Source organism: Mus caroli, unplaced genomic scaffold (genome assembly GCF_978045245.1).
Source record: "Mus caroli unplaced genomic scaffold, Mus_caroli_1 scaffold_9, whole genome shotgun sequence".
NCBI lineage: Eukaryota > Metazoa > Chordata > Mammalia > Rodentia > Muridae > Mus > Mus caroli.
Window position 1 is genome coordinate 68,795,873 of NW_028227264.1, and position 15,857 is coordinate 68,811,729.

At 45.3% G+C, this 15,857-nt stretch overlaps 1 protein-coding gene and 1 pseudogene across 4 annotated transcripts in view; one reads left to right on the forward strand and one right to left on the reverse strand.

Annotated features, from left to right (window-relative positions):
* The window catches only part of Fam13c (family with sequence similarity 13 member C), a 111,023-nt gene that overhangs the window by 54,363 nt on the left and 40,803 nt on the right, over positions 1-15,857 (forward strand). For all 4 annotated transcript variants that reach the window (XM_021174614.3, XM_021174609.3, XM_021174611.3 and 1 more), the window contains one exon: positions 3,276-3,339. In XM_021174614.3, the coding sequence (XP_021030273.1) occupies positions 3,276-3,339 (64 nt within the window). The remainder of the gene's footprint in view (positions 1-3,275; positions 3,340-15,857) is intronic.
* Positions 9,113-9,500, reverse strand: LOC110303506 (large ribosomal subunit protein uL29 pseudogene; annotated as a pseudogene).

Here is a 15,857-nt window from a genome sequence, read left to right on the forward strand (position 1 = left end):
AAGGAATTGAACTCAGCTGCATACTTGTCTCCTCAGTCACGACTGAGCTTTTCCAGCAAGACTTCTGTTTACTTTTGCCTCCTTATATGACCTTTAACACTATTTATTTTACATGAGTACACTGTTGCTCTCTTCAGACACACCAGAAGAGGGCATGGGATTTCACTACAGATGGTTGTGAGCCACCATGTGGTTGCAGGGAATTGAACTCAGGTCCCCTGGAAGAGCACTCAGTGCTCTTAACTGCTGAGCCATCTCTCCAGCCCTGAGCTTTAACACTCTTATGTCAGGCTGTCATGCTCCTTGTCTCTGGGTGATTGGCACTTTCTGACTGTGAGGGCTTGAACAGTTTTCCTTCTAGTCTGGTCTCATGTGCCTTGCTTTCTGTTTCTCCACAATCCTGCCATCCGGTGGGTCATCAGTTATTGTTGACTTATTGTTTTTTTATGTCTTTGTTCCTTTCATGAAAATACAGACCCTAGGGCTGGAGAGATGGTTTGGCAATAGACAGCACTTGCTGCTCTCCGGAGGACTCAGTTTGATTCCCAGCACCCACATGATGGCCACAAGCATTTGTAACTCCATTCCCCGAGGATCTGATGCCCTCTTCTAGATTCTGTGGGGACCAGGCACGCATTTGGTATACAGACACATATACAGGCAGAACATCCATACACGTAAAATTAGAGATAAATCCTAAAATGAATCTATGACAGTGGTCTTTTTATGCACTGTCTTGTCCCAGTACCTGATCTAGATTAAGGTACATAATTGATACTTAATAAATACATGTTGAATAAACAATGAAATTATTTAGCTGCCCTTCCTTCTATTGGGCCAATGGGTATAATAATGTTAATCTCATGTGGTACTCTTGAGGATTAATTGAAGTAATTTGATTAAACCACCTGGCATGACCAGCTGGACGCATGAGGACTGGTGAAGTCTTGGATTCCATTATTTTCTTCCTTAAAACTGCATTCTCTCTGGTAACTACAAAACAGGTTCTTGTTAGCTTCTTGTCTTCGTATGCTGCTTCTTCATTTTCTTCATGACTGACTATCTTTCCTCTTCCTCCCCTCCCCTCCCCTCCCCTCCCCTCCCCTCCCCTCCCCTCCCCTCCCCTCCCCTCCCCTCCCCTCCCCTCCCCTCCCCTCTTCTCCCCTCATCTCTCCCTCCCCTCATCTCTCCCTCCCCTCCCCTCCCCCTCCCTTCTCCTACCCTAACCTATTCCCTCCCTCCCCTTCCCTTCCCTTTTCTTTTTTCCCTTTCTCCTCTTTCTTCCTTCATCAGGTCCAGGATCCAAACCCAGGGCCTTTCACTGCCGATCAAGGGCTCTGCCAATGACCTAAAGCCCAACTCCCATGGCTTGTCTGTCTTTTGTCTTCTGGGCTAGTTCTAAAGAAGATAGTAATAGCTGCCTCATGGGACATGAAGGGCTGTTCATAAATGATGCTCACTGTTACTGACAGCTGTATAAAAACAATACAGGGGGTCTAGAGTCACATAAAACAGCACACTGGAATCATTACATAATTCTGATGACTAATGGCATATTTTAATAATAAGCAAGTTTTGGTGAGCTGCCAGAGAAGCCAACATCCATGACAGATGGCTCACAGCTGCCTGTGGCTTCAGCTGCAGAGGTTGCAACATTGCCTCCTAGCCTCAATGCACCCTGGGCTCACATGCATATTCTCATATACAGACACATGGGCCCATGATTTAAAATAAATCTTTTAAAACACCACACTCCTAGTTTCTTTGGTTTACAACAACCGTGAAAGCATAGTTTGAGGACCACCGTAGATAACAAAGAACTTAGGACCAATTCAATGATTTGGAAAGAAGGGGATGGCTTAATCTCTGTCCCCAGGAGTCCTTTTGCTACCTTGCCATGTTGGTGGCTCAGGAGACCAAGAGAGGTGGTGCAGCGGAACCTCAAAGTCTTCCTCACTCTCTGCTCATTGTGGCTGTGCATGCTTGACCTGGTGACTGGGAGCCTGAGCCTTCTGATGACTGCAGGGGGAAGATGCTAGCCTGTGCGGGTGTGGAGGGCATCCTCGGTGTGCTCCTGCATGGTCTTCCTGTTCCGCCACTCTTTTATATACTCTCAGAAGCACACTGACCCAACTTTCGGCTACAGGGAACATTTCACTTATTATTTTGAAGGAACTAGGCCGATGGTGTTGCTCAGTGTACCTTTCTGAATGGGTTATGGCATGCTGAACTCATTAACCTCGGGAGCCGTTCAGAGAGCGTTGTCTTCAGTATCTAAGTTGACTCAGTGTTCCAGCTACAAATGGCTCTATCTGCAGAAGAGTCTTCTTAAAACAAGTTAACTCATGGACTAAGCATCCCAAACTGTATTCAGCAAGACAGCTGGCCTTTTAATAAGAACTATAATTTGTTTATTACGAACTAAAGTAGGAGCTCTGGCAGACAAACTCAGGTGGTGTCTAACATATGCCACCGGACATAGAATTTGACAAGTCTGGATTTGGACCTGAGCATCTACCAGGAGTAGGGTTTCTTGTTTCATTTGGTTTTTAAACAAACAAGGAACTCAACATCATACACCTTGCCTTGCTTTCTGCTCCTTTTTCTTCTATTTGGAGATATTGAGTGGCAAAACCCAGCTTCAGTATCTAACCCAGCATCGACTATAGAATTTGTTGTGTAAATTCAGTGACAGGACAAAACCTTTGTGAGTGTGCATACATATGGTGTGTGTGTGTGTGTGTGTGTGTGTGTGTATGGGTCCAGGTGTACATTGTGGAGATCACAGGGACACCATGGGTGTATGTCTGTCCCTTCAATTTATTAAAGTGATCTCTTTATTGTTAGCCCCTGCATATGCATGGATGAGGAGGCTGAGAAGGCCTCCCCAGGGAGGGGATAGTGAGCCGAGCTGATGATTGATTGGCAAGAGCCAGCCATGTGAAGATCTGGGCAAAGCATCCCAGACCCAGAATGGCTAGAGGGGCGGGGTTTGAAGTAGAATAGGGACTGTGTGCTTAGGAAACAGGGGTCACCAGGATGACTGGGGAGGAAAGCTAGAGAAACAGAGGAGAGCAGGTCAGAGAGATTTCCTGTGCTCACATCCTCTGTGTGTCCCAGACCACTGAAGGAGGCTGAATGTTACCCTTTGATGGGTAGGGGACCACTTGGGATTTTCCACAGGAACATGTCCAAGATCTATGGCCGCCAGCTTCAAATGTGTGTTGTCAAAATGGTTCTTTCAAATGGACATAATTTTCCTTTATATTTTGTAGAATAGACCAGAGGGCTACCATTTGGCCAAAGGATGCTTTTGGAACTCAGCAGGACTTACATGAGGTAGGTGGAAAAATTACGGGTTCTACAAACGTGAGCTAGCCAGTATCAGAACTGCCTATTCTTTTCACAGCTCCAGCAACCCCCCCCCCCAATTAAAACTTTCAATCCTTTCCCTTCTAAGTGAACTTTTTAATTTTGGTAATAAAATGTGACTTCTCTAATGTTTTTCCTTGTGTTGGATCAAATCTCTTAAATGGCATTTTTTGGAATGCGCACCGCACCTTGGCCCTTGTTGTCATTCCTTTGTATACTTTCCAGCTTCACTTTGGGATTATATAACCAGGGATAATTAACATTGGTAGGACTTTGCCTTAATTGAATTTCATCTGGATTTCCCTTTCCCTGTTTCCCACTGACTAGTGTTTGCAGCCTCAAACATAATTGGGCTGACTGTTTCTTCGCTGAGCGTAATACAAGTCGATGTCTACATCCCAGTTTTCCTCATATGCTTTGAGGTATGGGGGCCTTAGTTTCTGATCCAAATCGCATCCCGTTACACAGGACAGACAGCACATTAGTTAGCTTGTTCCGGAGTTTCTTTGAAATATGTAATTGAATTGTAACGTCGGAAATCAGTACAATATAATCAGATCACCTGCCGTCGTGAATGCCTTGGCTGGAGACGCTGGCTTGGAGAACTCAGCTGGCTTCTCTCGCCGTCATTAAGCTGGAGCAGTGGGTGGTACGCAGTGTCTCTGATTAGGATCAGAGCAAAGAAAATAAATAGACTTGATACCCAGATGCCCAGGAGAGGAAAGGAGCAGCTCCAGGAAGAATTTAAATTCAGCATTTTGAAGATCTGGTCCTCTTCTGCCCCTTAGTTCCTAGGCCCCGTAAAAGGCATTTAAACATGTAAGGGATTTATCTCTGCTTACCTGATGATGATGATGATGATGGTAGAATCTGGTAGAGAAATTAAACCAGGTGTCTGGTTAAGCCAAGTTAAAATATAACACACGTATCAAAAGATGGCCTATTTGGCCATCATTGGAAAGAGAGGCCCATTGGACTTGAAAACTTTATATGCCCAGTACAGGGGAATGCCAGGGCCAAAAAGTGGGAGTGGGTGGGAGGGTATGGGGGACTTTTGGGATAGCATTGGAAATGTAAATGAGGAAAATACCTAATAAAAAGTATTTAAAAAAATATAACACACATGAGAATGCCAAAGGCTGTTAAATTTGTGTGTGTTCAGACACAGCTTTCAGGTAGCACGTTACTCATGGTGGACAAGGAGCGATGAGCTTGAATCTGCACCCGTGACTGTCTTCCTTTCTGCCAGTAAGCAGAAAGCTATATGCGAATCTGCATTCTGTGAATCTGCTGAAGATTGTTTTCACCCTCGCTACTGGGAATGGGCGTGGCCTAGAAGAGGGGGCGTGGCCCCGAAAATCACTCTTTGGCTTTTTAAGCCTAGGGAGAAGCTCTGAGTTTTGAGGTTGAAATGGCTTGAGCAGTTGTGAAAAGTTCTCTTTGCTCTCCCGTTCTTCTCTCCTTCACTGTGTCGTGTCTGCAGATGGCATGGACTATGTAGGAGACTTGTGCTTCTGAGTGGAGACCTGGGCCACCTCCAGGCCAAAGTGGCTTCTTTGGACCCAGTGTGGGAACACAGAAAACATGTGCTCAGAGTGGCTTAGTCCCAGTCAATGGGGCAGGCTGATTGTGCAGGCCCACGTCCTTGCAGGCATTCCAGCTGTGATGAGAACCTGGGACATGGAAAGAGAATGCAGAGAAGCTAGAAGGGAGGGGGAAGGCAGCGGAAGTGAGGCTACAGTGCGAGGAGCGCTGTGTGGTTGCACTCACTGCTGGAAACATCCCAGGAAGTGTAAATCTAAAACGTGCGTTAAACTTAACAACACTATATTCTTTTACAAAACAAAACAAAAAACAAACAAAAACCCACTAATACATTTCTAAGTGATGGTCTTATGGGGGAATATATATATATATATATATATATGAGCTATTGTCTTAATGAATGTAGAATGTGCATGCAGAAAAGTATTCCTAGGAAGTGTATGACCAATATCACGTTTCTCCATCAGTCTCGAGTATCCAGTTCTTGACTTTGGGTCTCTTGATAGGATTATGGTCTCCATTCTACCCTCTGTACATGCTTCTGGGGATGTGAATCTGCTCTCAAACACCTGACTGTGTGCCTGCCATTCACCTGAGCTATCTGGCTCCAAACCTAACTGTGTGCCTATGCCTGTCATTCACCGGAGCTATCTGGCTCCCCCCTCCGTAAGACACCTAGACTAGAAATCAATCTGTTTCTCATTCATTTTCATCTCTAGTCCAGGCTGTTTTGCCTTGTCCATATTATTAATAGATCACTAGATCCAAAAAGCACTTTAAAGCGAGAATGAGGGAAAATGGTATTTACCCTCTGTAGATCATAAGTGTTATTTCTGATTTAAATTTCCCATGAAGGAACTAACAGGTTGGTAAAGAAACCTAATGGATGTCCTTCCCACCAAGCAATCATGCTGTGTTAGGGCTTCAGAGATTGTTAGGTGCTTCTGGCAGAAGAGCATAGCTACTCATGTCCCATTGAGAGAAGAATGGCCCTTTTCCACAGGAGAAGGTTACCTTCCTTGATGGAGCATAAAGCCTCAGAAGAAATACACAGAGTGGCAGGGAAGAGAAGGAAACAACCAGGTAGTTGCTGAATCAACCCTGCTGATCAACTAGGTGCCAGATGTCACAGCTGTTATTCCAAATCCTAGACTGCATATCACAGAATAGAAACCAATTTGAATCTCAGATCTGTCAGACTGGAGAGAGGTTTTGAATTAAGTTGACTTTAAAAGGCTTTTCAGTCTTCTTTCTATCTATCTGATTAATCATTCCATTCATTTAATCTCAAATGATATCCCACTTCCCAGTTACCCCTCCACAAGCCCCCCCTACCCCCCCCCCCCTTTCTGGCTTTTCAGTCTTAACAGGGTGATTCTACACTGTTTTGATTTTCTCCTTGCTTACAGAATTTAGTTAAGGGTACTGTTAGGGAAAGGTTGAAGTAACTTGTCCCAGAGTTATGCAGGGGCGAGACTTCCTCTTAACCAACCCTCTAAGCCCAGATGGGTGTTTTAGGGTTTCCACTGTTGTGAAGACCTACGATGACCAAGGCAACTCTTATAAAGGCAGACATTTAATTGGGGCTGGCTTGCAGATTTAGAACACTCAGCATAACAGGAAGTGTGGTGGCATCCATGCAGACGTGGTGCTGGAGAAAGCTGAGAGTTCTGCATCATGATCAGAAGGCAATAAGGAGAGACTGGCATCCTTGGGCAGCTAGGAGGAAGCTCTCTTCTATAATGGGTGGAGCCTGAGCATAGGAGGAGACCTCCAAAGCCTACCCCACAGTGACACACTTCCTCCAATAAGGCTTCACCTAACAGTGCCACTCTCTATGGGCCAAGCATATTCAAACCACCACAATGGGGAAATGGAACCATGTTATATGAATGACATAGATGCTTATTTATCAGTTATTCAATGGTCTCATGGGTGGGCACCAAGTTATGAGGGTTGGGAGTGACTGAAGGTCTGAAATGTCCTTTTGTTGCAAGCTGCCATTTTATTTGGTAACTCTATGGTCATTTACATAACTGTCCTCTAAAGCAGTAGTCTGATACCCCTTTGGAATGTAACTGACCCTTTTACGGGGGTCATCAAAGACCAGAAAAAAAACCATATATTTACATTATAATTCATAATAGCAAAATTACAGTTATGAAGTAGCAATGAAAATAATTTTATGGTTGGGGTCACCACAATATGAGGAACTTGATTAGGGTTATAGTGTAAGGAAGGTTGAGAACCACTGCTCTAGAGGAAAACAGTCACTTAAAAATTGTTCACTGTCACATATGTCTCAGATTTCTCTGCTCATTTTATTTTTTTCCCTCTTAGATGTCATGAAGATGTTGTTTGTTTAACAGTGAGGTGTCAGATAGGCTTGCTTCTGAATTTGCCTTTATCTAGTATGTCAAAACACCAGCGAGGCTGTCCGCTACGAGATGAACAGCTCGTTAAAGAACGCTCTGTTTTAGATCTTTCTTATGTTTCTAGCCAAGAACCTACTTAGTTTGGGTCTTAGTTGACTTTGTCAGGCATCCTAGCCATGTGTTTACACTTCTGTGGTTGCTTTGAAATTAGTCTGACTTCACAAAATTAGGCAGGAGATTTCCACATTTGTGTGTAGTGTCCAATTTCATGTTCAACAGAGGACCGTAGAGAAGATGCTTAAAGCAATCCTGGGTTCAATCCCAAGTTGTGTGGCATTTTGATGGGAGTTCTACCCACCAGGAACAATGTCTTCATTACTATGAGCATGAAACCAATACTCATTGATCTCTTGATAGCAATAGAAAGCTTCACTGAGTCTTAGTGACAATTTGTTCAAAGGGGATATGCTTTTACGTGTTTACACATGATCAAAGCGAAGGGTTGGTCCTTCCTTTACATAGTACAGTTGCAGACTACCTGTTGAGCTCTGTTTGTTCGAGTAATTCAACGTCAGCCTCAGCGTTACAGACCTTGTTTCTCCAGTGTAAAGATAACTGAATACTTAAAATTTCTTAAAAGAGGAGCAGTTGAACATGTGAGTGCTGTCTCTAGTCTCAGTGTGTGTCTACATATGTGTCTCTGTGAGGAGGGCCTATGTCCTTATCAGCATCTAGAATGTATGAGAGAGGTATTTTGGTGTCAGACCATAAAGACCTCAAGAAAGTAGGAGTTACCTCTTAGCATCCTTTGGTGATTGGCTCCAAGACCCCCACCCCACCCCCAGTTATAAAATCCATGCATTACTACTCCTGATGTAAAATGGTGTGGCATTAATGAGCAGTCTAATCACATCTCCCTACGTACTTTATTACATGTCTATAGCTTATTACCAACTCAAGATACAGTCTGAGTAACTAATTATTATACTGCATTGCTAAAGAATACAAATTTTGTGTACATTAAATACAGAGAATTTAAAAGTAATTGTTGACCTGTTCATGGGTGCAGAAATTCACAGATTTGGAGGACTGGCTTTACTGTTTGATTGAGATGACTTCTTCAAAAGTGCTTTAATGCTGAGAAAAAAAGCCCGTGAAAGCCTTTGATGACACTCCAGTGTTGGCTGAGAAGTGTTCTTTCTGTTAGGAAAGGCAGCCACATTTTTCAATTTAAGTGAAAACCCAGCCTTTCGTATTGGGTCTGAGTTCAGGTAATGAAGAATATTTTGAAATATCTAAGTTTTTTTTGAGACAGGGTTTCTTTGTGTATCTCTGATTGCCCTGGAACTCACTCTGTAGACCAGGCTGGTCTAGAACTCAGAAATCTGCCTGTCTTTGCCTCCAGAGTGCTGGGATCTAAAGGCATGTGCCACCATGCTCAGCTCAGTTTCCTTTCCTTTTCCTTTTCCTTTTTCTTTTCTTTTCTTCTCTTTCCTTTTCTTCTTTTCTTTCCTCTTTCTTTCTTTCTTTCTTTCTTTCTTTCTTTCTTTCTTTCTTTCTTTCTAGATTGGTTTTCTTATTTATTTTTAAAGATTTATTTTATTATTTATATGAGTACACTGTAGGTGTCTTCAGACACACCAGAAGAGGGCATCAGATCCCATTACAGATGGTTGTGAGCCACCATGTGGTTGCTGGGATTTGAACTCAGGACCTCTGAAAAAGCTGTCAGTGCTCTTAACCACTGAGCCATCTCTCCAACCCTATTTGTTTGTTTATTTATTTGCCAGTCAGTCTTGCACTTTATTGTTGTTGTCGCCTCAGGCCTTGACTGCATACTTGTGCCGTGGGTACAGCCATTCCTTCCACTGCTGCTTCTTGGTCTTCAGCTTCTCTTCATGCTTGGTGAGCTGGCAGTGGCGCATGGCTCTAGTCTTCTTGGGTCGCAGGTCCAGGGGCTGGTCTTCTTGCCCTTGTAGAATTTCCTGAGGTTTTCTTTTTGAGTCTGGTTAAAGACAGTGAGGACTTGGGCGATGGGTTTGCATAGGACTCATATCTTGGAGAGCTTGGATGAGACTCTGCCTGTCACATTGGCAACTCGAAGCTGGGACAGTTCCACCTTCAGACCTCCCAGTTGTTTCAACAGCTCTTCCTTCTTCTTGCCGAGTAGGCCCCAGTCTTAATCTTAGCCATTGCTGTGTTGTTCATGGCTGAGGCTGCCTGATTTGGGAGAACTATTTATTTATTTTTTATTAATCATTCCATTCGTTTACACCTCAAATGATATCCCACTTCCCAGTTTCCCCTCCACAAGCCTCCCCATCCCACAACCACCCTCTCCTCCCTCCCCTTTGCCTCTATGAGTGTGCTCCCCCACCGACCCACCCACCACCCTCTCCTGCCCCACCCTCCAGCATCCCCCTGCGCTAGGGCATCAAACCTCCACAGGACCAAGGGCCTCCCCTCCCATTGATGTCAGACAAGGCCATTTTCTGCTACTTATGTAACTGGAGCCATGGATCCCTGCCTGTAAACTCCTTGCTTAGTGGCCTAGTCCCTGGGAGCACTGGGTGGTCCAGCCAGCTGATGTTCTTCTTCCTATAAGGTTGCAATCCCCGTCATCTCCTTCAGTCCTTCTGCCAGCTCCCCCACTAGGGTCCCTGTGAGCTCAGTTTTCTATTACTATTATGGAGTAATGCATCACCAAGACCTTAATGGCTTCAAACATCCATTTATTAGCCCATGGTTATATAAAGCAGCTGGAGTCTCTCTGCTCAGGGTCTCATGAAAGAGACATTAAGGCTTCAGCCAGGCTGAGTTTTCATCTGGAATAGCGTCCATGGGCAAACTCCTTCAGGTTGTTGCTTTAACCCAGGGTCTTGTACAGGACTGTCATCTCTGCCTCTTTGCTGGTTGGCAGTGGGGGCATAGCATTCAACTTCCAAGTCTGCCACACTCTGCTTGTGTGACTGGCTCTCCCTTCAAGCCAGCTATATTGCTTGCAATCTGCCTGTGCTTCTGATGCCTTCTGCCACCAGCTGGAAGAGACTCTGCTTTTAAGGATTTTACTTGATTTGGCCAGGCACACCCAAATAATGGCTGTATCTTTTGCCAGCTGAGTTAGAATTCAATTACCTCTTGGGAGAAAAAAAAAAAAGCCCTTCATAGCAGCACATAGATTAGTATGTGAATAACCAAGGGATGGAAACCCTAGGCGGCATCTTTAGGATCCTGCCTGCCACATAATGGAGTTAAGAGTCTTCTAAAACTAGAAAGTTCTACAAAGCCTTGCCCTTGAGTCTCAATCATGACTGGGGGCATTTGTCCTTCCTGAACTGTTTGCTATGCCCTTGGTGCTTGGAAGGAGCTGGGTGGCCAGAAGAGGCCCACATTTCCCCCTTTGACACTGGGAATGCTGGTCTGTAGAGGAGAGATAATTGGATGATGCGTCTTTGGAAGCATGAGCTCCAAGGTAATTTTCCTCTTGGCTGCATCACGGCAGGATGCCACTGGGCGGGTTTTTTTTCTGGTTTGGTTCTGAGTTGGGATAAAGTGACCTTGCTCCCCTACCCACTGGTTCTTCTTCCTCAGCTGGAGCAGTGTCCTGTGAGTCATTTAATTTTAGCCACCCTTTGTTGTCAGTGTCAGCGGGGACCTCTTGTGGCCGGCGTTGTCATGGTGTGAGTCCTAATTCTCATTCCCAGGTGAGTGAGGCAGACAGCCAAGGAGCTGGACTGCTTTTAGAGCTGGTAGATTCTGCCCAGCACCCTACCCCCTTCCATCAGAGGCCGCTCTCCAGCCTGACTGCTTATTTCTAGGAGAACCAGGTCTGGGAGTCCTCACCTCCAAGGGAATCCTAAATGGAGCTGTACATAAAGGAAGAAACCACGCCAACGCCAGCAGGTGCTCACATTAGCTTGGAGAAGCAGCTGACTCACCTCGTTTGCTTCCTCCTTATCAGCTGTCCCCACGGTTCCCCTATTTTTTGCTGTGGCGTGCCGTCTCCATTCTTTTCCTTCGTATCCCCTTTGTATTCATTCCACTTCCAGCTACTAACTCCCGCCCCCTCATTCCACTTCCGGTTACTAATTTTCATCCCTCTCCCCCCATTCCACTTCCTGTTACTTATTCTCTGCACCCCCACCTTGATCGCACGTCCCCCTCCGTTTTCGTGAGAATCCAGAGAGGCTGTTGGGTTCCATAACTGTTAGGGGCCAGCCGGGTGTTGCAGTTTTTGCTGCTTTCTGACAAAAGGATAAATGCAGAAACCACGAGCGTCGTGGGCTTTCCACGAAGGTAACAACGTCTATGAGTAGCTCTTTCCTTGTAATGTGAAGGTGTATGCATGCCTATGGGTCCTAAGGCCAAATTTCGACTGGGAGCTTTGCCTGTTGGGACTTTTTTCCCCCTGCTAAGGAAATAATTAGGTATTTCAGTAGTATTTGTGGAGAAGCACTTGTGTGTCCTGATCCAGGACTGTTATGATAGACACGTGAGCACTGTCAACCCAATATCCTAGAAGTTCACAGACCAGTGTCCTAGAGCTTAGCTGTCCTCGCGTGGATACATCGTGTGTCTCTTTGCATATTAGGCAATTACAGCCCTTCTTAGGGCCATAAAGGTCAAGCTTCAGAGCAGGAAAAGATGTTAAGTTTTATGATTTTCCAACAAAATATTAGTATTTGGGAAAATAGCCAATGCTTTCTAGTGTGATCCATCATCCTTAACGAGACAGGAGCCTCACTTATTTCGTAGGACGTCCAGCAAGCGAGTTACTGGTTTCCCATGTTCAGCAATATCTAGAAAGTGGGTTAAAGTAGTGTCCTCAGAAATAAGAGTAGACAGGGGGTGGGGGGGCAGGCAGAGAGAGAGAGAGAGCGAGAGCGAGCAATGGTTGCCCCAGTGGCACAAAATGGACCACATAAGGGATCAGTGGGTTTTCTGTAGTGTCCCTTTCCTATTGAGTTTAGTTATCTGTAGTGATTTAGTTTATTTTTACTTTTGTAACTGGACCTGTGTCTGCCATCTGTGTGCAATACCTCTTGCGATCAGAAGGGGTCTCCCTAGCTCTCTGGGGCTGGAGTTTTTGGAAGTTAAAAGCTTTCTCGTCTGGTGCTGAGAATTTTACCTGGGTCCTTTGCCAGTGCAGTATGCCATCTCTCTAGCTCACCGAGGTTAGGTTTTAGAAGGATTTTTTTTTAAAAGACTGATACAAATTGCTGGAGGAATGGCCACAAGAAGTAACCATATGGGCAATACTATAGAGTCCAGCAACTGAGAGTCCAACAACTGAGGGTTTTATCCCGTGAGAGACAACTAATGTAGACAAGGTGGTGTGGATTTATCATAACACCCTGCTTCTTTTTTTTTTTTAAGATTTATTATTATACATAAGTACACTGTAGCTGACTTCAGATGCACTAGAAGAGGGCGTCAGATCTCATTATGGGTGGTTGGGAGCCACCAGGTGGTTGCTGGGATTTAAACTCAGGACCTTTGGAAGAGCAGTCAGTGCTCTTACCTGCTGAGCCATCTCGCCAGCCCCAACACCCTGCTTCTTAGCAAGTCCCTTAGGAAGTACACTCCGTAGGCTACACATGTTGTGTTTAAGGAAGAAAAAAAAAAGCCTTACCTAGAAAACCTCTGACTCAGAATATGAGATTATGAAGGACTATTTCCTGTCCTATAATTTGCTTGTTAATTCAGTGAGGTAAGGGCAACAAGAGTCTCCCCATGAGATGTGATGATCTGGGCTCCCCACTCCCAGGAAGAAATCCTTTGGCTGAAAGGAAGAGCTGTTCTGTTTCTGTGTGCTGCAGCTGTGTCATTTCTGGTTTTTAAAAAGTATGGACAGGATGCAATCAAGAGCTGGATACCATGGTCAGCACTCTGGCTCCTTGATTCGAGTAAGCTGCTGCTTAGTTCTGCCAGCAAGAAAGCGAGAGAAGCCTGTTTGCATCCTATACAGAGGGACGCTGGACTGTGTGAACTGAGGCGTGGCCTGATGCAAAGCATGCTGGGTTATAAGCATACGGTCCACAGGGAGGCTAGCGACAGCCCAGTGCCTCTACAGGGAGAAAGAATTTGGGCTTCTCCTTGAAGCAGCAATTCCCTTTCATGGGGGTTACCTACGGTCATTAGAAAACACACATTTATACATTATGATTGCTAACAGCAGTAAAGTTACAGTTATGAAGTAGCAATGAAAATAATTTAATGGTTGGGAGGGGGTCAGCATAACATGAGGAACTGTATTAAAGCGTCACAGTGTTAGGAAGGTCAAGAATCTCGGCCTTAGAGACATCAACATTTGAAGAAGCCCCATTTTGTTTGCTGAGAACATTGAGAGTCTCTGAGTACCCCATTGGGAGGTGACCTGTTGCTCTTGTGCACCTCATATTTTATACTCCCGAGTGTGTTTGGGTCTAGGTCTCAAGGAAAGATCAAGGCTATAAGACAATGGGGTGGCAGAGTGCTGGGGCTCAGGGAAAAGTGTTTGTCCCTGGGCTTGGTGGTATTAAGCAGACAACCAAGATACCGTTTAGGGTAGGTCAGGGTCCCAGAAGATCGGATACTATTTCTCAAGGCCTATATAGACCTTGGGCACTTTAGTATTAAAGTGTTCTTGCTGCAGACCCCCTAAATCAGCACAAAAATGATATGATTTAGGGAATGTATATATTTTGCAAACTCCCCAGTGGGTTTAAAAAAACAAAAAACACCTTGAAGTTTATTAACCAGAGTGTCAGAGAGTCTTCAAATTTGATAATCAGAGTCTCATCTTCCAAAACTGACCCTGACAGGTATAGACAGTCTTTTTACTGATAGACTCCACAGTGTGATGTGCTCGTGGTGTGAAAAATGGAGGCTATTGTTCCAGCCCACGAACAAGCACATCACTGTAGTGATGTCAAATGACCAGACACAGACAGCTTGAAAGAGGAAGCTTCCTCCACTCAGCCTTTCTCGTATGTGACTGGCTCACGGTTTCAGTAGGTTCAGTCCATCATGGTGGGGAAGCTCGGTTCACATCACAGCAGGTAGGAAGAAGAGGGAGGGGAACTCGCATGCTCAGTTGGCTTGCTTCCTCATCCCCTTCAGTGGGCTGTTCGTAGGACGATATGCCAAATAGGATCTGGGGGCCCTGGGGATGTTGGAGCAGGGAACAGGTAAATCAATGTATATTAAGGGACAGTCTCCTGTGTTTATTGAGAGCGTATGTGGGGTTGGGAGTTTATGCCCATGATCATGAAAATTGAGGGGATCACAGCAGTAAGTAGATGTCTAGGAACTGACCCGCATCCCAGGTTTTCATCAAGGTTCACTGTGTTTCACGTCAGAGCGAGAATCTGTGTACACTTCCTGGAAGTATAAAGGGATGGGAAGGTGCCATAAAACCCCTTCCTAGAAACCAACCGTGAATGGTTCCTGCTCTCTAATTGCACAGTCACAGATGAAGGCACCTCAAAATAGTTCTCCTCCAACCCACCCACGTGGGTGTTCTCTTTCCCAGCCCAGCTAAAGTGGGACCCAAGTAATTGCAGAGACAGGGAAATGAGTATTTTTCTAAAACAAGATACGTATGCTCTACTGTGTGAAAAAGAAGAGTTAACTGTAGAAAATCATACCTAGGCTGTGCAGACTTCTCTTTAGTTGGCTTCTCACAGGGTGTGCTGGAGAGGCAGGGGTGGTTGTCATTCCCGAGGGGATCATTATCTGCCATGTGATCTCCCTCCTGATTTTAGGTGCCTTACCATGGTGACTTTGGATGTAAGCGGTGTGTGTATGTGTGTGTGTGTGTGTGTGTGTGTGTGTGTGTGTGTGTGAGAAGCATCAGCATTCTGACCAGAGCCATTGCCTTGAGGCACCATGGTCTTGAAGGAAATCAAGTCATATATGAGAAGGGCTTGATGGGGGGGGGGAATGGGGAGTGGGGGCTGGGAGGGAGGGATGGGGGGGCGTGTAGCTTCCAGACCACAGCTTCATTTTTCTGTAGAAGGGAGAGTATGGTCCCTTAGTGAAAAGGTCACTAAGTCCCGTGTGATTGGTCAGTGAAATGGCTGGGTTGTCACTCTCTCCTCCCAAAGCTTGCCATTGCTTTCCAGCATGGACTAGGGAAATAACACCTTGTTATTTGTTGGCTTGTTAACTGTTTCCTTGCTGGGCTGGATGCTCCAGGAGGAAGAACCTGATGTCAGTCTCTTAGTCTTCATGCAAGTCTGGCTCTTGCCTTGAGTATCCAAGCATCATGTGACTAGCACATCTGCTCAGACCCTGCCAGTGCCGGGAAGTATCCACGGGGCTTCTTGGGTTAGCTCTACAGCGCTTCATCCTGATTGGATAGGCTAGATAGCTCCCATCATTCCCTGGGCAGACATTGTATGTGATGGTGGGATTGGCTTTTCACAGTTCAGTCTCTGCACTGTTACCCTGGGGTCCTAGGACACTGGGTGATGTATTCCATCCAGAACCATCCACACAGGGTGTCCATATGAGAAGGACTCTACTGAGGAGGGCTGTGGGGCTGAGTGACAGAGAATGGGGTGGCACGTGGTGGGGACAGAA